The 23,654-nt window shown below is 31.3% G+C and overlaps 6 protein-coding genes and 1 long non-coding RNA gene across 9 annotated transcripts; 1 reads left to right on the plus strand and 6 right to left on the minus strand.

Annotated features, from left to right (window-relative positions):
• Positions 1-1,032: 1,032 nt before the first annotated feature.
• Positions 1,033-2,890, minus strand: LOC107369569 (putative glucosylceramidase 4). The gene is made up of 4 exons (XM_015937533.3): positions 2,331-2,890; positions 2,095-2,264; positions 1,623-2,026; positions 1,033-1,552 (listed from the first exon to the last, which is right to left on the minus strand). The coding sequence occupies exons 1-4, from the start codon at positions 2,874-2,876 to the stop codon at positions 1,104-1,106; spliced, it is 1,569 nt and encodes a 522-aa protein (XP_015793019.2). The 5' UTR covers positions 2,877-2,890; the 3' UTR covers positions 1,033-1,103.
• A 2,173-nt stretch (positions 2,891-5,063) lies between these two features.
• Positions 5,064-6,086, minus strand: LOC107369418 (uncharacterized). 3 transcript variants are annotated; one of them, XR_003083503.2, is made up of 5 exons: positions 5,894-6,086; positions 5,695-5,825; positions 5,546-5,637; positions 5,380-5,480; positions 5,064-5,282 (listed from the first exon to the last, which is right to left on the minus strand). It is a non-coding gene; the product is annotated as an uncharacterized LOC107369418 (long non-coding RNA). The 3 variants fall into 3 exon arrangements; XR_001570312.3 differs by lacking the exon at positions 5,546-5,637; XR_016199518.1 differs by lacking the exons at positions 5,064-5,282; positions 5,380-5,480; positions 5,546-5,637 and having other exon boundaries at positions 5,651-5,825.
• Positions 6,087-6,902: 816 nt separating this feature from the next.
• LOC107369415 (uncharacterized) lies at positions 6,903-7,931 on the minus strand. Its single transcript, XM_015937360.2, has 5 exons — positions 7,754-7,931; positions 7,567-7,697; positions 7,393-7,514; positions 7,223-7,324; positions 6,903-7,135 (listed from the first exon to the last, which is right to left on the minus strand). Exons 1-5 carry the CDS (start codon positions 7,874-7,876, stop codon positions 7,017-7,019), a joined length of 597 nt encoding a protein of 198 aa, XP_015792846.1. The 5' UTR covers positions 7,877-7,931; the 3' UTR covers positions 6,903-7,016.
• Positions 7,932-8,402: 471 nt separating this feature from the next.
• LOC149093363 (uncharacterized) lies at positions 8,403-9,501 on the minus strand. Its single transcript, XM_089268731.1, has 5 exons — positions 9,283-9,501; positions 9,094-9,224; positions 8,895-9,016; positions 8,726-8,827; positions 8,403-8,646 (listed from the first exon to the last, which is right to left on the minus strand). The coding sequence occupies exons 1-5, from the start codon at positions 9,403-9,405 to the stop codon at positions 8,528-8,530; spliced, it is 597 nt and encodes a 198-aa protein (XP_089124857.1). The 5' UTR covers positions 9,406-9,501; the 3' UTR covers positions 8,403-8,527.
• Positions 9,502-11,986: 2,485 nt separating this feature from the next.
• Positions 11,987-13,003, minus strand: LOC107369397 (uncharacterized). The gene is made up of 5 exons (XM_015937348.3): positions 12,853-13,003; positions 12,661-12,791; positions 12,487-12,608; positions 12,317-12,418; positions 11,987-12,230 (listed from the first exon to the last, which is right to left on the minus strand). The coding sequence occupies exons 1-5, from the start codon at positions 12,973-12,975 to the stop codon at positions 12,112-12,114; spliced, it is 597 nt and encodes a 198-aa protein (XP_015792834.1). The 5' UTR covers positions 12,976-13,003; the 3' UTR covers positions 11,987-12,111.
• A 1,184-nt stretch (positions 13,004-14,187) lies between these two features.
• On the plus strand, positions 14,188-15,267 carry LOC112539608 (uncharacterized). Its single transcript, XM_025162333.2, has 5 exons — positions 14,188-14,407; positions 14,466-14,596; positions 14,674-14,795; positions 14,863-14,964; positions 15,044-15,267. Exons 1-5 carry the CDS (start codon positions 14,285-14,287, stop codon positions 15,160-15,162), a joined length of 597 nt encoding a protein of 198 aa, XP_025018101.1. The 5' UTR covers positions 14,188-14,284; the 3' UTR covers positions 15,163-15,267.
• A 17-nt stretch (positions 15,268-15,284) lies between these two features.
• On the minus strand, positions 15,285-20,777 carry LOC107369517 (four and a half LIM domains protein 2). The gene is made up of 6 exons (XM_089269276.1): positions 20,391-20,777; positions 19,313-19,513; positions 17,026-17,200; positions 16,415-16,584; positions 16,144-16,330; positions 15,285-16,045 (listed from the first exon to the last, which is right to left on the minus strand). The coding sequence occupies exons 1-6, from the start codon at positions 20,544-20,546 to the stop codon at positions 15,888-15,890; spliced, it is 1,047 nt and encodes a 348-aa protein (XP_089125402.1). The 5' UTR covers positions 20,547-20,777; the 3' UTR covers positions 15,285-15,887.
• Positions 20,778-23,654: the final 2,877 nt, after the last annotated feature.

The following is a 23,654-nucleotide window of genomic DNA, read 5'->3' on the forward strand; positions in this document are numbered from 1 at the left end:
ATTTAATGTGACTAAATAAGGCGGTGCTACTACAAATGGGTATCTGCCACCAAAAATCGACCAGCTCAGATTTTTGTCAGCTGTTAACTTTTTCAAAAGTTGCTTAGGGTGACGCGTTCGTCCACAATCGCGCTTCAAAGTTAAAACAATTTTGGGCGATTTACCTCTGATTATACGTCTTTCCTTTAATAGATTAAACTCGAGGAATGGAACTCACTCTCCATTTATACAAAGTAAAAGCTCTTCTGAAGAAACGGGTTTAATATCTTTACCAACTATCAAGCTATCACGATGTTGATCAATTTTTCGTCAGAAATAAGTAAACCTTTTTTAATGCCTTTTCACGGTAATTGAATGAATTCATAGAAAATAGATTGACTTTGTTTTAGGAAACTTCACGCACTCATTTTCACTGATGTTTTCCACCCAAAACTCTGTTTTGATTCTCTGTCAAGTTCTAGGTAAGTCCAGAACTTAGATCAGCATTTCTTTTGGCTCAATTTTTCAATAATTCATTTGTTCTGTATTAAACTATTAGAAAATTTATTTGTTTTACGAAATACTGAAGAAAAATCATTGCTATTGATTCTAATCGAAAAATACTGATTAATATTTGATATAAAGTCTGATAAAAGGCATTTAAATGTACAGTAGACTACCTAAAATTGTCCCTTGATTAGAGTCAAATCTTTGAAAGATTAATAAAATTTTCATCACCATTGAAAATCGCACTCATTTTTTTCGTCGCACAAAAAGGGACAATTTCAGTTAGTCGACTGTATATTAATAGAAACTAACCAATTCTTGTCCAGTCAAAGTCTGGCCAGATTTACATCTAAAAAATAGCGTGTCGGTTAGTTTCATCATCGCTCATAACGTTTTATTTATTACCAATCAGACTCGTTAATTGGTATTTTTTAGACCAACGCACAGTAGAATAACAAAATTATGTAGAATTGTGATTAAATTGTAAATAAAAAAATTACGTTATCTTAGAACTGATTGATTTCATCCAAATAACTATTGTTGTCGTTGTATTATAAATTTTTATTAGGAAGGAAAATATTTTGGCAAAATTAAGTTTAATTACAAGCCAAATGCAATTAATGAGAAGCATTAACAATTGTTGTTATTGATTTAGGACTGAATGTAAGCGTGAATGGTTTGACATTCATACCTTCAACCGTTAATTTGATTGGAGCACTTTTCTTGTTCAGAACGGTTAAAACAGTATCATTTGTTGGAGTCTGGAAAACTGTTAACTTGACTTCATTTTTTGCATTATTCTTAATAATAGAATGGCCCAAACGTGTTGAACCAGGCCTCAGGAATCTGCTAAAATGTCCAAAAACATAATACATCGGTTGTTTGTAGTATTCAGGTGAAGTATTGTTGACAATAACCATTGAATCGATGAAATTATTAACCCAATTTGGTCCACCACTTTCATCTAGAGCGAGATTCCAATCAACCCAACCAGTTGACCAATGGTTAAGACCTTCAATTATATCTGTGGCATATCTTTCAGCTCGAGTCCAATTTCCCAATGATACTAAAAATATATTTGAAAACAATAAATTAATTCAATTCAGAGATTCAATTGTTTGGATAACAAGACTTACCTCGTTCAGCTGCATAAACTCCTTCGCTACCTTCTGTTGAAAGTAGAAAGACTTGTGGATAAGTCATCTTGATTTCATCCAATAATTCATAGAAACGCCGAGAATACCAATGATAGGCTACACCTGAAACATACTCAGCAGCTTCTTTATCTTCGAGGATTACACGTATGAACGGCATAATGTCTAATAATTGGTCATCCCAAATCATTAATTTCACTTTATCTTTACCAAAACCTGCTTTCTTCAAAGCTGGACCCAAATCTTTTTTAATGTAATCTCTCATCATGTGACCAGAAAATCCACATGTATTCAAGGGCCAGTTCGGCATTAATCCTGTTGAAGGCTCATTCTGAGGACTTACTCCCCAAAAATGGATCCCATGTTGTACGTAAGTCTCCAAGAATCTACCATGAAAAGATAAAAGTGGATTAAGAAGCTAACTTATACCTAGGTAAGCTAAATCATTACTTACTTTACGATATAGTTAGCATATGTTTTCCAGTATTTACTTCCAGGATCATCTTGTAAAATGCCAAGTCCTTTTGGTCTGTGACTTGTTTTCAGCCATGATGGTGGTGCCCATGGTGCAGAGATAAGTCTAAGATCTTTGGATACACTGAGCGCCTTTTTAATCAATGGGATCTGCAATTTTGAGTTCATAGATTTACTGTTAGATTTGTATTAACTCACTATTTCCATAAAACTTACCTTGTAAAGTGTATCTTCATGAGCTAATTTGAAATGTTTCAACTCGAAATCGTCTGCAACTTCAGCATAGGTGTAGCATCTTTGGGAAAAATCAGATGCAGCAATGGGTACTCGTCCATAAGTGTAACCAAGTCCTTTTGTTTCACTAAAATAATTTTCAATCAACTGGTCAACCAATTTGGCTGGAAGCTTTTTTATATTAATACCAGCTGAGTCAGTGAAAGATCCACCAAAGCCAAAGATTTGCTGTTTACGATCAGTCCCGTTGACTTTAATGTGCACATCGACGAGCGCATCTGAGTCTAAAAGTAACTCATTGAAACTTATTATGCTCTTTGAGAAACGATGTGAAGCAGCGTCACTTTGAAAGATAGTTAAATGATCGGGTAAAGAATTGGGTTCAGTTTCAATTGAATCACAATACGCTTCATTGCAAACACAAACAAATGAATCCTTGCCAGCAAACTGCTTCACTTGACAACAATGCGATAGGTCTCGAGTCGATATAATGTATACAACAAGTAAAGAAACCAAACGTATGAACATTTTGGTTATTTAAATGAATGTGATCCATTCCAATGGATTTTTCCGCAACTTATATACGAACAAAATATTTTCAACAATGAAGTAAATAGTTAACACTGATTAAAAGATAAATAGGCAATGAAATCATATTTAATTAAAATAAATTGTTACACATTATTACATCACGATAGAGGTTGAGGTAGCTTTTGAATAACAACAAAAACCATTGTATCTACTGGATCTGGGAAAGTACCAATTCCAATGGATCAACAGATAGTATTCAAATAAACGCGCATTAAACAAACAAAAATAGATGCATTTTGAAAATACAATAGTTTTTGACTCTGTAACCATTAATAATAAACTCCAATTGTTTGTAGATAGAATTTGATTGACATCTATCATTAAGAATTCGTTAAGAATTGGATCATGACTAAATTAAAATCAACATTAATTGTCATATAAGAAGGCTTTATTTGTAACCGGCAACCAAATCAAATTTATTATTTTATTACTGAGTTTTCGGATAATAAAGTGATTTAATTTGAGATTAACCTTAGTTTTCAATGTCAAATTAGTGATAATTTCATTTATCGAGTTGGGATAACCTGAACAAGAGGAGTGATTAACCTGCTAATTGGTTTGATACCCAAGTTTGGTTTCCAATTTTGATAACATTTGCCAATATGAATTCAAGGGAAACAGATTACTGAATAAGGGTCGATGGTTTCTCGTCAAAACCAGCGACAACCCAATCGACTAGGGGTTCCTACTTAGCAAACAAAAGAAAATATCATTAGATGGACTCGAGGATGTTGGCATTTTAATATTTTCTTCGATAATATTCTTGCCGATCAGTAGCAGTTGATCAAGATTGCATAGAAACATTAACTCTCATAAGCTTGAACCATCCCCAAAAATAGTACAAGAATAATAATGCTGCAAAAACACTGACGAGGACAAAATGTTTCGACTCAAAATAATTTGATCTATTGATGATTGTATGTCAGATTATGTATCAGGCTCTTTGCCAGACGATGAGATACAGTCTGAAATAATGACAAGGTGCGGAATCAGAGTAAATTGAGTTTTATTGATTCAGCTTACAAACAAAAGATTCACATTGAATTAATAGATACGGTAGTTGATAAAGCTGCATGGGTAGATCAAAATTGTTTTTGTTGAGCAAATTCAAGTAATAAAGTTTTGAATTGATTTTATCTATGAAATTCCGTGAAACATGATAATATCGAGCTTTAAAATCATAGAAAGTGTTACAACGACCAGATGAAAAGTTTGATTGTTTATTTCATTTTGAATAACTAAAGCTTCGTACTGATCAACAGAAGCTAACTAACTAGTTAGAAAGACTTTTTGTCCAGCCAATGATTCAAGCAACTTTGGCATCGAAACGAACCATGGTTTAATTAATAGTCTATTGAAAAAGGAATTGAGATTTAAATACTAAAAACAAAATTTTAATCAATAATTCGCTTGTCATCAACAGATGAATCAATTTTAACACAACTGGCTAATAAGGCATCAAAATGATCAAAATAAACCTCGATGACCATCCGTAATGAATAAAAAATATCGTTGTAATGTTGAGTTGGGATGGTATTCGACAAATGTTTAACCACCAAAACCATCAGCATGTCGATATACTTGTCTCATAGGGTTCTTGCATTTCTCTCAGAATGAGATGATTTATTAATCAATTATTAGCATGATATCAATAAGATCTCGCAACGAATAAGCTTTCAATTGAAACTTACTTGTCTCGAGCATAACCGATGTCAATAACGTATATTTCCTGGATAGAGACGGATATGATCTCAAGAGTATTCCAGACTTAATTTGCAACGTTTCTCGACTTGGACCTAAAACATTCCAATTTTATATGATCTAATGGAATCATATTATCAATTATATAATAAAAATGATTAGAAACTTGCAATTGAAAATTATCAATAACAAATATTAATAAGTTAAGCAACTTTGGTTGTTCTGGTTTTGGATACGAATCTATGATTTTAATTAATCTGATGGTATTGTTAGAATGATTGCAATTGAAAAACGAATAAACTCGGCTGATCTCATTTACTGTTAAATAAAATGTTTTTTTTCACTGTAAACAACAATCCAAATAAATCATATGCATGTATAATATAATCATGAAATAATTGAAATTCAATTCCTCAGAATGAGAAATAATGCAAAATGATTTAATATCTTATTCAAGTAGTTTTACAATGAATATGTGAAGAGTTTAATTGCTGAATTTCATTCTGTATTCTGTACGATTGAATTAACAGAAGTTTCCCCAACAGAAGGTGCGGTACTCTTGTCCAGTCAACGATTTAATAAGACTTTTAACTTCATCTGATGCTGAAGTTGCTGTAGCCATTGAAACGAACCATGCTTTGACTAATGAACCAATGAAAAGAATGAAACAAACAATGAAAATGATTGAATTATTAGACTATTAAAAATAAATAAAATCGAAAACGATAATTTTCCTTACCGTCAACAGTTGATTCATCAATTTTAACACAACTTGCTAAGACGGCTTCAGCATACTTGGGACGACCATAATAAGGCATCCAAATTGTCCTGGATGACCATCTGAAATGGATGTAAAATATGTTGATTAATTGCTTCAAAGATGGAAATTAATATTCATAGTTTACCCGAGGTTGTGAAGTTGAATGAATAAGAATCGTATTTATTTTCATGTCGATCATAAAATGATTTACCCATGTCCCATTGTGATCTTACATCTCTTTCAGAATGAGATGAAATTAGTTCTCGTGATAAACTTGACTTTATTGTAACTTACCTGTCTCAATTAGTACCCTTCTCGACAAAGGCAACTTTTCCAGGATAAAGGTGGAAAATTTCAATGGTATTGTAAACAGTTTTTGGAATAGTTTCTTCGCTTCGACCTAAAACCTTCCAATCGCCTAAGAACTAAGTGAATAAAATAATATTAATGATAATGAAGATTAAAATGAAGCCTAATATTAAAACAAACTTACATTTTGAAAGGTCCAATATTCAACTTTGGGTCGTTCTGGCTCTGGACACGAAGTCGCAAGTGTTCTCATTCTGTATCAGTAATCCCTTGCTCCTAATCATCAAATCATCACCAAAAAGTTGTTTAACTAATAGATTGTCCAAGCTACTTGTTTTTGAGTTTAGAGCTGAAAATCATCTTTTCGTTTCATGTAACATCGCACAAAAACAATGAAGACAGATGCAAATGAAATGTTATTAGTGTTCAGTATTTGCACATTGAAGTGTCAAATCATGCGACAAAACAATAATAATGTAAACGACACCAGGTTTCATTGATTGATATTGTACAAAGATGTGTATAAAGATTTGAATCAATTTGCATAGTTAAATACATTTAATAAAAGTCTTAGATAGTAACCTAATTAAATTGAACAAATGAATTGAATGATTGAAACTGTAAAATGTTCAGTGGATGAACAATACATTCAATGCCAATCCAAAGCAGTGCAAACTTATTTGTTACATAAACCGAGGAAAACAAATATTACAATAAGTACATTCATCAAAATATTATAAAGAAATTTGGAACGAAATTGAAGGCTAATTACATCGACTATTGTTATTCACTTTATCAGCAATTTTCAATAATTCCCCCAATTTTGATTCCAATTGATTTGGACTAATTTATTAGAAGATTTTAGCTGAAAATGAATTAATATAGTTGCTTATGCAATTCAAGACACTGATAGAAGAAGCGTAAACTAAGTTGAATGATCGGACAAAGGATTCACATTAAGTTTCAATTTAATCACAACAAGTTTCATTTGACAATATTGACCAGGCAAGATTGTTCGTCATCATCATCATTTAGAAACTCAAATTAATGAACTTAAAGTTTTTCGATATAATCTTGATTGATACAAAACTTTATTTTCAACTGTTTCCCTTTGATTCCGTAAACAATAACCAGATCAAACCTTTGAAAAAAGTAATTAAGAGAATAAAATAATTGAAATTCAATACAAAGAAATAAGGAATCATAAGAAATAATTTATTAATAATAATATTCTTATTCAATTAGTTTTACGATGGGTATATAAAGAGTTAATTGCTGAATATCATTCGGTCTTCTGTACGATTGAATTAACAGAAGCTTCCTTGGCAGACTTCAAGGTATTTTTGTCCAGTCAATGATTTCATGATATTTTTAACTTCATCTGATGGTGTAGCTCCTGTGCTCATTGAAACGAACCATGCTTTGACTAATTAACCCATGAAAAGAATGAAACAAACAATGAAAATGATTGAATTCTTGGACTAAACAAAATTAAAGTAATGATTAAACTTACCATCAACAGTTGATTCATCAATTTTAACACAACTTGCTAAGACGGCTTCAGCATACTTGGGACGACCATAATAAGGCATCCAAATTTGTCCTGGATGACCATCTGAAATGAATGTAAAATAATATTGTAACTGGTTGTTTCAAAGATACAAATCAATATTAATTTTTTACCTGAAGTGGTGTAGTTGAATGAGTATGGATCAAATTCATAGTCATGAACATCATAATATGATTCTCCACCAAAATCGCCAATAATCATGTCCATGTATTTGTCCCATTGTGATCTAACATGACTGTTAAAATGGATGATTAGCAATTGAAAAGAAGCTTTTGATTAAAACTTACGTGTCTCGAGCATCACCCCATTCAATCATGACAACTTTTCCAGGATAAAGATGGCGAATTTCAAGATTATTCCAGACGGAATTGGGTTCAGTTTCTTCAGTTCGACCTAAAACCTTCCAATCGTTTATGAACTGATTGGATAAAATAAGATTAATAATAATGACGATTACAATCAAAAATAGCTTACATTTGAAAAGTACCAATAGTCAACTTTGGGTTGTTCTGGTTTAGGACATGAACCCTTGATTTTAACAGCGAATGAGCTTGAGATTGCAAGAGCAATCAAAGCAACACATAAAATCGACTTCATTTTTAACTTGAATGTTAACTTTTAATGTTGATTTGCAATTCAATGATCGATTGAAATGAAAACTGTAATGACTTGTTGTCGACTTGTGAATCGCTTTTATACACAAGTAATAAAACTCATGTGAATCGCTCATGTAAAATCACTGACAGTTTAAATAACAATAGAAGATTAAAATGTATTTTTTGTATCATTTGTTTTATTTGTTATTCTTGATTTAATCTTCGAGTACATGGACGAAAATGGAATGTAGGGAAATCACACCTGTTGTCTCTTTAATCAATAATTGACCAGACCTCCAATTCACTAATGGTGAACATACTGAGCTTTTATCGAAATATATTTTTCGCCTTTTATCTTAGAACAGTCTTGATGAGTGTGCATCGATTGCATTAAGATTTATTTACCTAAAAAAATCGCCAATGATACTTGTGCACAATTTAGGAACCACATTTTGGATAACATAACGAAATTCGGTTTGTTTTGTTGCTACATTGAAACTTGAGGCCGTTTTAAAAGTGAAAAATGATTTAACTCACATGGTTCCTATTGAGCTTTTTATTATGCGTCAATGGTTACTACTAAATAGTTGATTACAACCTTAGATATAATGAAATTGGACAGAATTGTTTTCCAGTACAACAGTTAAATCGATCAACAGAAGCTTCCTTGACAGACAGATTTTAATTCTTGTCCAGTCAATGATTTAACAATGTCCTTAATTTCTTGGGTAACTGTCGTTGCTCCATTCTTTGCGACGAACCAAACTTTGACTGTTGAATAGTTAAAAAGAGAATATTATTGTACGAATTATCGTGCTAAACAAAAGTTTTCCTCACTCAAGTTCCTTACCATCAACAGTTGAAGCATCAATTTTAACACAACTTGCTAAGACGGCTGTATTACTTGTTTTTTTATCGAGATAAGGCATCCAGAATTGACCTCGATGACCATCTGTAATGAATATAAAATATCATAATAACTCTTTGCACCAACGGAAAGGTTAAAATTAAAAAGTTACCTGATGTAGTGATGTTGAATGAATAAGGATCGTATGTAGCGTTATAAACCTTATAATATGATTTACCATCGAAATCTCCAATGTTAATGTCCATGTATTTGTCCCATTGTGATCTTATATTGCTTTTAGAAAGAATCGAGTAGGTCGCATTTATAACTGAAACATCATAATGAAAAAGAGTAACTTTATTGGAACTTACCTGTCTCGAGTATCAGCCTTTTCGATAATGGCAACTTTTCCAGGATAAAGGTTGAAAATATCAATCGTATTATGAACTGTTTTTGGAATAGTTTCATCGCTGCGACCGTAAACATTCCATGTACGTACGAACTGAGTAAGAGAATAATATTTGTCATAATCAAATAAAAAAGAATGAAAAATAGCTTACATTTGAAAAGTACCAATAATCAACTTTGGGTTTTTCTGGTTTTGGACACGAACCCTTGATTTTAACGGCAAATGAGCTTGAAATTGCAAGAGCAATCAAAGCAACAAATAAAATTGACTTCATTTTTAACTTTAATGTTTATTCTAAATGCTTGTTCAATCCAATTGAAACTGTAATGACTTGGTGTCGACTAGTGAATCGCTTTTTATACACAAGAAGTGCGTCGAATGCTTACCGCACACAGGAAATTGCTGTCAAAGCGAATAACAACAACAGTCGATATAAAAATGTATTTTCTGTATCATTAGTAATGTGTTTGTATTTCATTTCTCCGTACATGAGTCCACTGATCACAAAAAACACAAAATGTACAAACGATACATATATTATGAAGTCTAGTGCGGAGTCAAAGGCTAATTACATTGAAAATTGTTATGCTCATCGACAGTAACTCAAACTCTTTAGAACGCTTTAGAACTCGGTTTACGGTTTTATCTTTCTACTTAAAAGAGTTTCTAGTTTAAAGTTTGCAAAGTTTTAATTCGGATGAACCTTTACACTGGATTTTACAATGGAAAAGGAAACAATTGCTAGTTTGAGCCCTTAAATGGTGATGAGAATGAACATCTTGCCTGATCAATAAAATAAAACTTATTGTGATTGAATTGAGAATGATACAAATATTGTATAATTGTTTGTTTACTGCATTTTTAGCTAAAGTTTTCTAGTTAAACAAGTCCATTTGAAATGGAATCAAAATTTAGTAGCTTGTTGAAAAGTTTCTTTTCATTAACCAGAATCGTAATATTGTTAAACTTGTCAAATCACCGTTGAGTTGAATAACAATAGTGGATGTAATTAGCCTTCAATTTCGCTCCAAATTACTTTATAATATTATGGTAAATGTATTTTTTGTAATGTTTGTATTATTTGTTCTCATCGGTCTATGTGTCAAAGTGAATTTTCAATTTGTTATTGCACTCAAAGCCATTGTAAGTCATTGAAATCGTTTTGAATCAAATTTAAAATGAATTTTCCCAAAGCTTTCGCACTAAACTTTATCATGATACAATGAAAGCGTAAATTAAATCGATACTTAGTCTTAAAAAGATAATCAAGATCACAATCAACCATTAATTAGTCTTGATTGGTGTTAATTATATTGTGATTTTATCGGAAACTATTGATCATACATACGTCATTTAAAATCACGAATGGACTCAGTTTTAAGGCCCCTACAAGCTCACGAAGTCGCAACTGTTCTCATTATGTTCCAGTACTTCTTTCCTCCTGATCATCAAATCGCATTAAAAGTTATTTAACTAAAGATCGTCCAAGCTACTTGTTTTCGAGTTTAGAGCTGAAAATCATCTGCTGGATTCATGTAAAATCACATAAAAACAATGAAGACAGATGCAAATGAAATGTTATTAGTGTTCAGTGTTTGCACAATGACGTGTCAAATCATGCGACAAAACAATAATAATGTAAACGGTTTCAGGTTTCATTGATTCTAAGCTCAAAATTTTGTATCGATTTGCATTGCTAAATACATTTAATAAAAGTCTCTGTTGGTAACATTATTTAAAACGAACGAACGAACGAAAGATTGAAAATGAAGCGACTTGTAAAAATGCAAAATGGATTGACAATGCATCTGATACAAATCAAAACCTGTGCGTAACTTATTTGTTCAAAACCTTCAAAACATAAACCGTGGAAAACAAATAATACATTGTACATTTATCATAATATTGTAAAGTAATTTGGAACGAAATTTAAGGCTAATTACATCGAGAATTGTTATTCACTGAAACAGTGAAACAAGTGCAACAGTATTGCGATTCTGTTTAATGGAAAGAGACTTCAACAACTCATCCAATTTTGATTCCAATTGATTTGGACTAACTTGTTAGAAGATTTTAGCTAAAAATGAGTTAATATCGTTGTTTATAGCAATTCTAGACACTTATCGAAGAAGCGTCACCTAGTTGAATGATCGGACAAGGGATTTACATTCAGTTTCAATTCAATCACAATAAGTTGCCCGGACGGAAAGGTGAAAGTGAAAGAACTGCTGAGAAAGTGAAGTTGAATGAATAAGAAATTTATATCCATCATAACATAAAATGGTTTATGAGTTGTATTGGCAACAGTAATAGTTAGAAAACGCAATAAGCAAATCTCAATAAAAGTTGCATCTTTATAGCAAAAAGTTCATTATTTCGGGTTGTCTTGAGGTCAGAGCCTTGAAAGGATAGTTAAGTGAGTTCATGTCGATTGAAACGTGATTTTTACGAAATTTCAGACAGGTTGAAGCAAACCTCTGAAGATATAACGATTTGAATTTTACATTTAATGTTGAACAAAGTTATATTTGATTTTTGCTCAAAATGAATTGTGGTAACAGAACCAATAGATCAGATTTTTATTCAACATAAAAAGTCATTGTATTTATTCGATACAGTAAGATGGATTTCACGAATTGCAAATACAATAGTCAGTTTAGTTTCACAATTGCATTCCAATTAGCTGCCAACAAATTAATCTGATGGAATTGTGATTTGAATGATTAAGAATTGAATAATGAATAAACTGATCTCATCGATTATTAGATAAAATATTTTCGAATCGTAAATAAAAATCAAACCAAATCTCTATCGAAAGGCTATTTAGAGAATAAAATAATAATCAGAACGAGAAATAATGCAAAATTATTTAATACTCTTATTCGAAAACATGGATTTGACACAAATTTGAACATTAGTTTAAAATGTGTACATAAAGAGTTTAATTGCTGAATTTCATTCTGTATTCTGTGCGAATGAGTTAACAGAAGCTTCCTTGGCAGACGGTACGATATTCTTGTCCAGTCAATGATTGCATGATATTTTTAACTTCATCTGATGGTGAAGCTCCTGTGCTCATTGAAACGAACCATGCTTTGACTGTTAAATAAATGAAAAGAATGAAATAAACATGAAAATCATCGAATTCTTGGACTAAACAAAATTAAAGTAATGATTAAACTTACCATCAACAGTTGATTCATCAATTTTAACACAACTTGCTAAGACGGCTTCAGCATACTTGGGACGACCATAATAAGGCATCCAAATTTGTCCTGGATGACCATCTGAAATGAATGTAAAATAATATTGTAACTGGTTGTTTCAAAGATACAAATCAATATTAATTTTTTACCTGAAGTGGTGTAGTTGAATGAGTATGGATCAAATTCATAGTCATGAACATCATAATATGATTCTCCACCAAAATCGCCAATAATCATGTCCATGTATTTGTCCCATTGTGATCTAACATGACTGTTAAAATGGATGATTAGCAATTGAAAAGAAGCTTTTGATTGAAACTTACGTGTCTCGAGCATCACCCCATTCAATCATGACAACTTTTCCAGGATAATGATGACGAATTTGAAGATTATTCCAGACTGAATTTGGTTTGGTTTCTTCAGTTCGACCCAAAACCTTCCAATCGCCTAGATACTAAGGGAATTACATACTATTAATGATACATGTAATAACGATTAAAAGTACTGTAACTTACGTGCTGAAAGGTCCAATCATCAAGGTTGGCTGGCTCTGGTTTAGGACATGAACCTTTGATTTTAACAGCAATTGAGCTTGAGGTTGCAAGAGCAATCAAAGCAACACATAAAATCGACTTCATTTTAACTCGAAATATTTATTTTAATTGGGTTAAAGGATCAATTGAAATGAAAACTGTAATGACTTGTTGTGGACTGGTGAACCGCTTTTTATACACAAGAAATGAATCTAATGTTTAGCGATCATGGGAAATCGCTGTCAGTGCAAATAATAGCTCATATCAATTGTCGATGTAACATTGGACATTGCTCTGGAATTCGCTATGATATTAGAATAAACCAATTTTCGTATCTTTCGTTTTCTTTGATTTATTTTAATGATGCAAAAACAATGGTCTCGACTTCGTAATACGATTGATTGTGATCTTGATTATCTTCTTATGATTGAATATGCAATTTACGTGCGGCTATCTACCGTTTTATTGTATCATGATAAAGTTTAGTGCGAAAGCTTTGGGAAAATTCATTTTAAATTTGATTCAAAACGATTTCAATGACTTACAATGGCTTTGAGTGCAATAACAAATTGAAAATTCACTTTGACACATAGACCGATGAGAACAAATAATACAAACATTACAAAAAATACATTTACCATAATATTATAAAGTAATTTGGAGCGAAATTGAAGGCTAATTACATCCACTATTGTTATTCAACTCAACGGTGATTTGACAAGTTTAACAATATTACGATTCTGGTTAATGAAAAGAAACTTTTCAACAAGCTACTAAATTTTGATTCCATTTCAAATGGACTTGTTTAACTAGAAAACTTTAGCTAAAAATGCAGTAAACAAACAATTATACAATATTTGTATCATTCTCAATTCAATCACAATAAGTTTTATTTTATTGATCAGGCAAGATGTTCATTCTCATCACCATTTAAGGGCTCAAACTAGCAATTGTTTCCTTTTCCATTGTAAAATCCAGTGTAAAGGTTCATCCGAATTAAAACTTTGCAAACTTTAAACTAGAAACTCTTTTAAGTAGAAAGATAAAACCGTAAACCGAGTTCTAAAGCGTTCTAAAGAGTTTGAGTTACTGTCGATGAGCATAACAATTTTCAATGTAATTAGCCTTTGACTCCGCACTAGACTTCATAATATATGTATCGTTTGTACATTTTGTGTTTTTTGTGATCAGTGGACTCATGTACGGAGAAATGAAATACAAACACATTACTAATGATACAGAAAATACATTTTTATATCGACTGTTGTTGTTATTCGCTTTGACAGCAATTTCCTGTGTGCGGTAAGCATTCGACGCACTTCTTGTGTATAAAAAGCGATTCACTAGTCGACACCAAGTCATTACAGTTTCAATTGGATTGAACAAGCATTTAGAATAAACATTAAAGTTAAAAATGAAGTCAATTTTATTTGTTGCTTTGATTGCTCTTGCAATTTCAAGCTCATTTGCCGTTAAAATCAAGGGTTCGTGTCCAAAACCAGAAAAACCCAAAGTTGATTATTGGTACTTTTCAAATGTAAGCTATTTTTCATTCTTTTTTATTTGATTATGACAAATATTATTCTCTTACTCAGTTCGTACGTACATGGAATGTTTACGGTCGCAGCGATGAAACTATTCCAAAAACAGTTCATAATACGATTGATATTTTCAACCTTTATCCTGGAAAAGTTGCCATTATCGAAAAGGCTGATACTCGAGACAGGTAAGTTCCAATAAAGTTACTCTTTTTCATTATGATGTTTCAGTTATAAATGCGACCTACTCGATTCTTTCTAAAAGCAATATAAGATCACAATGGGACAAATACATGGACATTAACATTGGAGATTTCGATGGTAAATCATATTATAAGGTTTATAACGCTACATACGATCCTTATTCATTCAACATCACTACATCAGGTAACTTTTTAATTTTAACCTTTCCGTTGGTGCAAAGAGTTATTATGATATTTTATATTCATTACAGATGGTCATCGAGGTCAATTCTGGATGCCTTATCTCGATAAAAAAACAAGTAATACAGCCGTCTTAGCAAGTTGTGTTAAAATTGATGCTTCAACTGTTGATGGTAAGGAACTTGAGTGAGGAAAACTTTTGTTTAGCACGATAATTCGTACAATAATATTCTCTTTTTAACTATTCAACAGTCAAAGTTTGGTTCGTCGCAAAGAATGGAGCAACGACAGTTACCCAAGAAATTAAGGACATTGTTAAATCATTGACTGGACAAGAATTAAAATCTGTCTGTCAAGGAAGCTTCTGTTGATCGATTTAACTGTTGTACTGGAAAACAATTCTGTCCAATTTCATTATATCTAAGGTTGTAATCAACTATTTAGTAGTAACCATTGACGCATAATAAAAAGCTCAATAAGAATGAAAATAGGCTTTTGTTGAGTAAAATTTAATTTTATTTCAATTCATTTACAATACATTGATGGCTCAATTTCAATCATCAACTCTTTCATTGTCGTTTTTTAGATTAGATTATTAATAAAAAGGTTATTTGCACCAATCAACGGACGGAAAAACTGCTGGGCCAAATTAATTATCATATTTGGTTTGTCTTATAATACAATAAATGAAGGGTTTGATCCTATTTATATTCAATCAATCCCAATAAACCTTTCAAAGGTTCAAGTAAATCATTAAGTTATTAAGTAGTTTTGGTGCTTTCAATATTTGCCATTTGTGTGCTTTATCCTACAAGCAATTGTCTTAAATATTTAATTTCATTTTTTTTGGTGTGCAATATAATTCCAATAATGATTGTTGAAAAATAATTGTATTTTTGTATCAATAATTTAAATAAGCAAACATAATTGTCTTTGCTTTTTCGTTGATATATTAGCGAGCATGTAAAATCAAGAGCTTGGGATCAGCGTTTATTTCAACAATCCTTATAATCGTAATTGTCGATGATTGTTTAAGTGAGGAAGTTAGGAAGTCGGAAATATCGATCAATGTAAGAAGATAAAATTAGTTGTTCATCTAAAGAAGCTTCTGTTTAGCACATTCTGGGCACAAAATTGAAGGGCCATCAGTAATGAATCCTTTTCCTACAAGCGAGATTTTACATTCGGCACAATTGAAACAATCGTTGTGCCAATTGCGGTCTTCAAAGCATATGAATCGAGTTCCTCCAATTCCTGGTGTAAATGAAAATAAGAATAAAATTAAAATTAAAATTAAAATTCATCAGTAGCTTGGATAGGCGTTCAATTTCAGCTCATCTCGTTTTGCTTACCAGTAATTGGTCTTTCACATGAAGTACAACGTTTAGCGAAAAGTTCACCGAAACATTCAGCACAATAAGGTTTGTCATCGCGTGAAGTGAATCGTTGACCAGCCAAACAGTTGTTACATTCAGTACAAGTGAAACATTCCCGATGCCAAGGAGCATTACGATAAGTTACTCCACCAGAAGTGATAATCTAAGTTGTATAATGAAATGAAAATGTTAGACAATCAAATATAACTGATAAATTATTGATGTAATATTAGGAACAATTGCTAACCTGACTACATTTGATGCAACGAGTAGCATATTTATCTTCATAGCAACCAGTACAGTAAATTTCATTGTCTTTCGGGATAAATGATCTTGTACCGATTGGGTTGGCACAGACTACGCAGACGAAACAGTTTTCATGCCATTGATGTCCTTTGTATTCCATCTTTTTCATACCTAAAGGGTTCAAAAGTTAAAAATCATTATCACGCGGAAATACAATCAAATTCGTATAAATAACCTGCAGATGAGAATTTCAGAACGAGATATTCTTTTGGATTAATGATTAAAATTTGATTCTCAAAATATAAAAGCTGGAAAAATATTCTAATGGTTGTTGAAAAGATTGATTGTGCTAAAAATTTTAAAGTTTACGTAACAATATCTTAATATCAATGCTCTTACAATCGGACTTAAAACTAATTGTTTCTTTGATAAAATCAGTCTCATAATCCAGTCGATCATAGTCTAAAGTATGCTATTAAACTAGACCAGTCAACTGTCTGACTGACCAAAATTCAAGATCAAAATTGACTTGTTTAGGATCTTCCTGTCTGGGTCTAGAGTTGAGGTTATCAATAAAGCAAGTTAACTGTAACCAAATTAGATGGTAATTACCTGCTTTGAATGGTTGATTACATCCATCACATCGACTGGCAAAGGCTTCATCGTAACAATCGCCACAGTAGACTCTTTCAGCTTTAGAGCCAAAAGGTTTGTCAACCAAAGAGACTCGACATTTATTACAAAGGAAACAAGCTTCATGCCAATGTTTATCCTTGTAAGATAAATCCTAATCAATTAAAGAGAAAAAAAACAATTAGACCAACAATTAAAACAAATGTATCAAAACAATCAATTCAAAATAAAAACCAACTCAATACTGAATACATAAGTTTACAACATAACACAAAAACAAACCCAGTAACCCTTTCATGTACAGTTGATTAATTTTCCTGCCAAACCCAACAACAGTCCAATCAATAAGGTTTCATTTTTACAATTAAATAACCTTGACTGTTCATAATTAATTACCAATGTAAAGATGCTTTTTAAATTGTGTAATTGCCATTTATTAACATTAGTTAACATTGACAATCTGTAAACTAATGAATACAATTTACGACCAAGAAAACAAACAACATTTGAATATCATAACTTAAATAAAATATTTGCAATTCCTCGGTAATATAATTGATTACAATAAAACTAAAATTGCAATTAGTTGTAACCAATTTGTTCATCTTCAATGTTAAACTTGATTAATGATTTTCATCGTCACTTGAATTTTTCAAATGTACAAAGCCGTGTCCATAGACATTTTAATCTACATTTGAATGGATGAATGGAAGAGGAAAAGTGAAAGTAATAGAAAATTTTGGGTTAAATATTGTGATGATTAATTGTTATGAATATCTAAACGATTCAAGTGCCCAATCAAGTAACGAGTGACAAACCTGGCTTCAAACCAAAACAAGACCGGGAAGCATAACTTTTGCAACTTAATCAACATAACAAGTTAACATGATATTTATTGGATAAAAAACAAAGTCTTGTCAAGCTAATCTAATATGATTTCAATTGAACCGAGTGCAGCGATTTAACCACCAAGAGTGATTAAAGAAAGACAAAAATATAAACTTTTCCCATTATCATTCAATTGCCTGAACAAATTCATGGAAACAAAACTATCAAAAGTTAATCACAATTGTTTTTACTTTAAAATTGTCTAAAGATGGAAGCTTATTCTTGATTTTAAATCTCGACTAACCTGGAAAGTTTCATTTGCAATTAAGATTGACTTGAATCGATGGTTTTTCTGGTAAACATTTTTGTTCAATACTTGAACTTCCTTTGCATGTTAACTGTAACATATTTGTGAATCAATGAAATTTTATATTATAATGATAAATATAACAAAGGCAATGCAATAGGAAATAGGAAATGCATTAAAAATATTCCTTCTCAGGCTAACAATCAACCCAATTGTCAAAGGTATCATTACAATTAGAAAGTGCATTTAAAATGTAAATGCATATTAAATTGACATTCAATTGTTGAGTAAAACTAAAAATCATTGCCAACCAAATGTTAACTTAATTGTAATATAAATGCAAACCAAATTCAATGTCAAGTTTACAACAAAAAAACAAAATCATTTCAATACGTAAAATGATATTCAAAATGAAACTACTGCAGACTCAAAAAATGGCAATTTATGATATTATTTTGCAATAAAGCAATTTTTTGAACAAAAATTTTTCATATCAAATGTTCAGAAGAAACATGATAAAGAAATGAACTTGAAATTCCTCGTGTAATTTCCTACAAAAGATTGAATCAATTTTTCAATTTATCTCAATCATCCAACACTGAGTAAAGATTTGAAATTGGTAAAAATAAGTAAAAATTATCAACTTATAGTCAAGTTTAGGTAGCAATAATGAAGCGTTTCATGATAAACATTGTATAACAATTTCATCTAAATTACGTCAACTTGATAAATCAACAGTATTTGGCCTTCGATTATCAGTAACATTCTCATGATAATCATCATGAACATCATCCTCCTCTTGATCATGTTTAGCCACTTTAAAAATTTCAAGGTTAGACTGAAACAATCAACAAATCAAGTTGAACACAAAAAACAACAAAACAAACCCTTTTTGCATTACACTTTTTTTGGTTCAAGGCTGTCTCTATGCTAGTCAATTTGTTAACATCACATAACCCTTTATGTTGAATTTAAATTCATGTAAACATCATGGTGTGAATTGGTGATGAAGATTGGAATAGGAAGGAAAATGTGATTATCAGTAATTATGTCATAATGATTCAGTAGTGATGAGCTTTTAAAGGCAACAGAAGCTAATCAAGTGTTCATTTGGTTTCTAGTTTTACTTACCTTTGAATCAATTCCAATAATCTTGTTGCACTCCTCACAGGTGTTGGCGAAAACAGATTCATAACATTTGACACAATATGGATGGTCATCACGGAGTACATAACGTTGTCCAGTTAAAGATTCATCACATTGCCAGCAACAAAAGTGACTTGAATGCCAATCTTTATTCATTGCTTTGGTATATTCACCAGAAAAGATGAGCTAAAGTTTGGGTTGTGTCGAGTCCAGAAATGGTGATCAATGGAAGTCAAAGAAATGAAATGATTGATATTAATAAGTGAACTTTTCAGGGAACAGAAATACTCTTTTCTCTCATTCAAAGGTAATTGTTGAACAAGTCAATTTTATGTTGATAACTGAATAACAAATAAAAAAGTGAGTTCAACTGTGATGGAAAAAAAAACTTCAATCTCACTCAGAATCTTCTCTCTCTCTCTCATTTCAATCTCTCTGTTACTTTTCTTCATTCCTTTTCATCTTTCTTTCTTCTCTTTCTTATTTAGTTAATTACGCTTGGAATTTGGTTCTGGTTAAGTGAACAACAAGATGATGATGAAGACGAAGACATGAAATTCATGGTATTTTTTTTCATTGCGTCAACATTTTTCTTCATCTTCTTTTTCCTTCAATACTTTCCCAATTGAAAGACATTCAACTTTCAAGATTATCAGATTGTCATCAACACAACTGTCAGACTCACTCCCAGGTCGAGTTCAACTGGGAGTTTTCATTATCAGAAATCATTACAACTAGTTGACCGGCAAGAAGTTGATTAAAGCTTTACATAATTGCAACTAAAATGTTGAAATCAAGTTTTTCCAAAAATCCAACCAATTTGATTCCAACAATCTTTTCAATTGTCATTGACAAGTTTATCAATTCATTTTGAAACATTTTCTCAGTTGAAATTCTCTAAACAAGTTCAAGATGATCAACTATTGAAATTGTTCATTATGAATAAACAATGTTTTCAAGTTGAAATGGTCAAGAATATTGAAATCAAAGTTTAAAGGGAAAAGTAATGAACATCAAAATGGGTGACAGCAATGACTTATCATGAGAATGGTGATGAACATACCTCATTGTCTGGCTTCGAATTTGAATTAATTGTGTTTGTAATTTCGATTGAACCTGATCTTTCTTCTCGAACATCGCCTTCAATGGTAACCTTCTTCTTCTTTTTGGTTGTTTTCACAATTTTCCTCACTTCAACATTAGACACTTCGTCAGACATTTTTTTACTTTTCCGTTGATTACAATGAAACAATTAAATCTTAATGATGATTTCACAACACTTACAATTAACTTTTAAATTAATAAAAAGAGTTATCAAAAGTAAGTTAATGAATAAACAAGATTCACAGAGGAAACAAAATGTATTGTACAAAAAAAAGTAGTTAACCCAGCAAAAAGGCAAGCATGAATAGATAACTATGAATAAATGAACAATTTCAACGAAGTTATTGGGCTATAATAATCAAGTTTAAAAGTAACTCGAGTTGTTTACAGCTCCCGATGATCATGATGATGAGGGATGAGGGATGGAAAGGTGATGAGGAAAAGAAAGTGGAAAAAAGAGAGAAAAAGAAAGTGCCTTTTTTTGAAGGCAAGAAGGGACCTTATAAGTAGGTGGAGAGAGACTGAAGATGATGAACAAACTTGTGTATGTGATGAGAGGAAGAGCCGGTGCTTGTTGATAAAATATAGTTATCGATGTGGTTTATTGTGCCATTTTGTGTGCCAACAGTTAACTGTGCTTCAGGGCCGTGAGGAAAAGGCATTTTTTAGTATCATCATCATCATGATCATCATCCTGTGAATTTGCTAAACATCTTCAGCATCTTCATCTCCTTCGCTTTTTCACTCTTTCCTCTGTCATGACTTCAACTGTTCATGTCATCATTTGGATTATTTTGATAATATACTTGAGCTTGTTTATCATTTAAAAACCAAATGCTATTAGATACAAAATACAGACTCTTTTCAGTAACTTGTTATTGACAGATCTTCACTTTAATCTGCTGTTAATTTTAATTAATAATAATCAAGTTGACTGTTGAGCAGTTAATTAATTTACTGAAGATGTTGATCAAGATACAATTGATTCATTTTTTTCCTTCATTAGAAAGTTGTTTGAAATTTTCTCCTCTTCAGATTGAATCATTTTATGAATTATTTATGTAATGGGCAGTTTATATTAAATTCAATATGTTGCCATTAACTTGAGTCAGTTGCTCGGGTTATTGATTTAAATCTAGTCTTTCAATTGCGCTGGTTAACTAATTATCATTTTAAAAATAGAGTCATAAAGTCGTAATTGTTGATGTTGTTGTCTTCAATCAATAGTAAACAATTAAGTTTCGTGTGCAATCAATTTTAACAAACCTTATAAAAAGCTGTAGTTAGGTTGGCAAGACAACATTTTCAACTATTACAATCAACTGTACCATTTATCCCTGTTAAACTGCCAACCAATTTATACGATAACAGTTAAATGTTCATTGAATCATCTCGCTCCCACTGAATCAAGATAATTCATGAATCAAACAACAACAACAAGAAATAAGTTGCAAGAAAAAGATCAAAGAAACTCAACTATTAATAAAAGTCTAAAATAGCAATGTTGAGCCAATAAATCAAAGCAACTCTAACCAATTGAACATTAGGCATTAATTGGGTAAAAATCAACAGTTGAGAGCAAAATTGATCAATTTATCAACATTGAATCATCATTAAATAAGCATTAAATATTCAACAATCAATGTTGAATTGTAACAATCAAAAGTGTGCGATTGGAAAGCGACTTTTCATGGATTGAAAGTCGCTAATGATTTCAAAGATAAAGGGATGAGAATCAGGAAAAAGATGGTAAAGATGAACATGATAATGGTGAGGATGATGAACATGGTGAGACGAAGGATGATGGAAACAAACAGGGAAATGAGATCAAAAATAACCAGTGGAGAGTCGTGTGCATAAGAAATACTTTGAGTGTCTGTTAGGTGCAGGGCAACAAAGTACAGTTGTGTGATGTTTTCAGACGCAAGATGAGGATGATGATGATGGTGAAATGAAAAAAAAAGATCAAGATTGTTAAGGGAATCCATGAGATAGATTATTAAGAGTCACCTAAAAAGGAAACATTTATCCTCATCTTTATCTTCAGCTTATTGCTATGAAATGTGAAACGTTAAAAAAAGTCAAATGAGCACAATTTTGCAAAATATTTCACTTTTCTCAAAGTTAATGGAAAAAATATTTCTAATTTTTCACATTTTGACAAAAAATTTGATTACAATTTTCAGCTTTACTTCAAAATTTTCATTTACAGTTGTTATTCAACTATTATCAATGATTTCAATCATTTATATTTTTCAACTCCCAGCTGAAGCAATTTCATGCAATAACTTGACTTTTTTCAAGATTATTCCAGTTGTTGTTGACTAATGTTGAGACTTACTGAATCAAGTGTTTTCATCAAGTTTATCAAACTACTTATCTGATTATGCTTTCATTAATTGAGTGTGAAAGCTTCACATGTTTGGTTAACCATTTAACAGGTTAACCCAAAGTTTAATCTCATTCCTTTCATCATTTTAGTTCAACTTTGATTAACCTTAAATTGAGTTGAAATGAGCCAATTAACATGTGATTAACTATTGTGTCTTCAATGATTTCATTCGTAATAGCATTAGAAGCTCAATTTAGTTCATTTAAATACTGTACTTTGTAAGTTGAAGAGTTTCAAGATTGGCCAAGTTTAACCCTTTGAATCAAGATTAATATTGTATTGAACTGAAGCGACTTTTATAATGAAAAGATGAAATTTAAAACAATTTGTTTCGTCTCAAGTGACAAAGGTATAAAATAACATTATCAAACTGAAATGGGTAAGAAAAGAAGGAATTAACGAATTCAATTTGATGGAAACAATTGATTTCAAGATTGAGCTTGATTTTCATTTTCTTTATATTGAAGTGCAATTTGATTACAAAAGGTAAAAGGTTTGTTAAAATGGTTAATAATTGTTTATCATTCAGTATTTATAAAGGCTTCAGTGTTTGAATTAAGACTGTATCAATTGATTATTCAATATCGATTTGGCAGCTCTAATGGTGAAATTCAATTTTCATGGAAAGATGCTCATTTAGTGGTAGCTGAATTGGTGTGAAATTATTGACTCTGTTGAACATAAATCAAAAATTTGTTTTATAAGCAATAATTTTACCATTTCTATTGCTTTTATAGCAACAGTTGTCAACAACAGTTATTAATGGTTAACGGAATGTTAAAAAACATGTTAATTGAAATACAATCGCATTGTTAACATCATTTTAATCAC

The sequence above is a fragment of the Tetranychus urticae genome, chromosome 3, assembly GCF_039701765.1.
Source record: "Tetranychus urticae isolate SD_2017Ah chromosome 3, NJAU_TeUrti_SD_1.0, whole genome shotgun sequence".
NCBI classification, from domain to species: Eukaryota; Metazoa; Arthropoda; class Arachnida; order Trombidiformes; family Tetranychidae; genus Tetranychus; species Tetranychus urticae.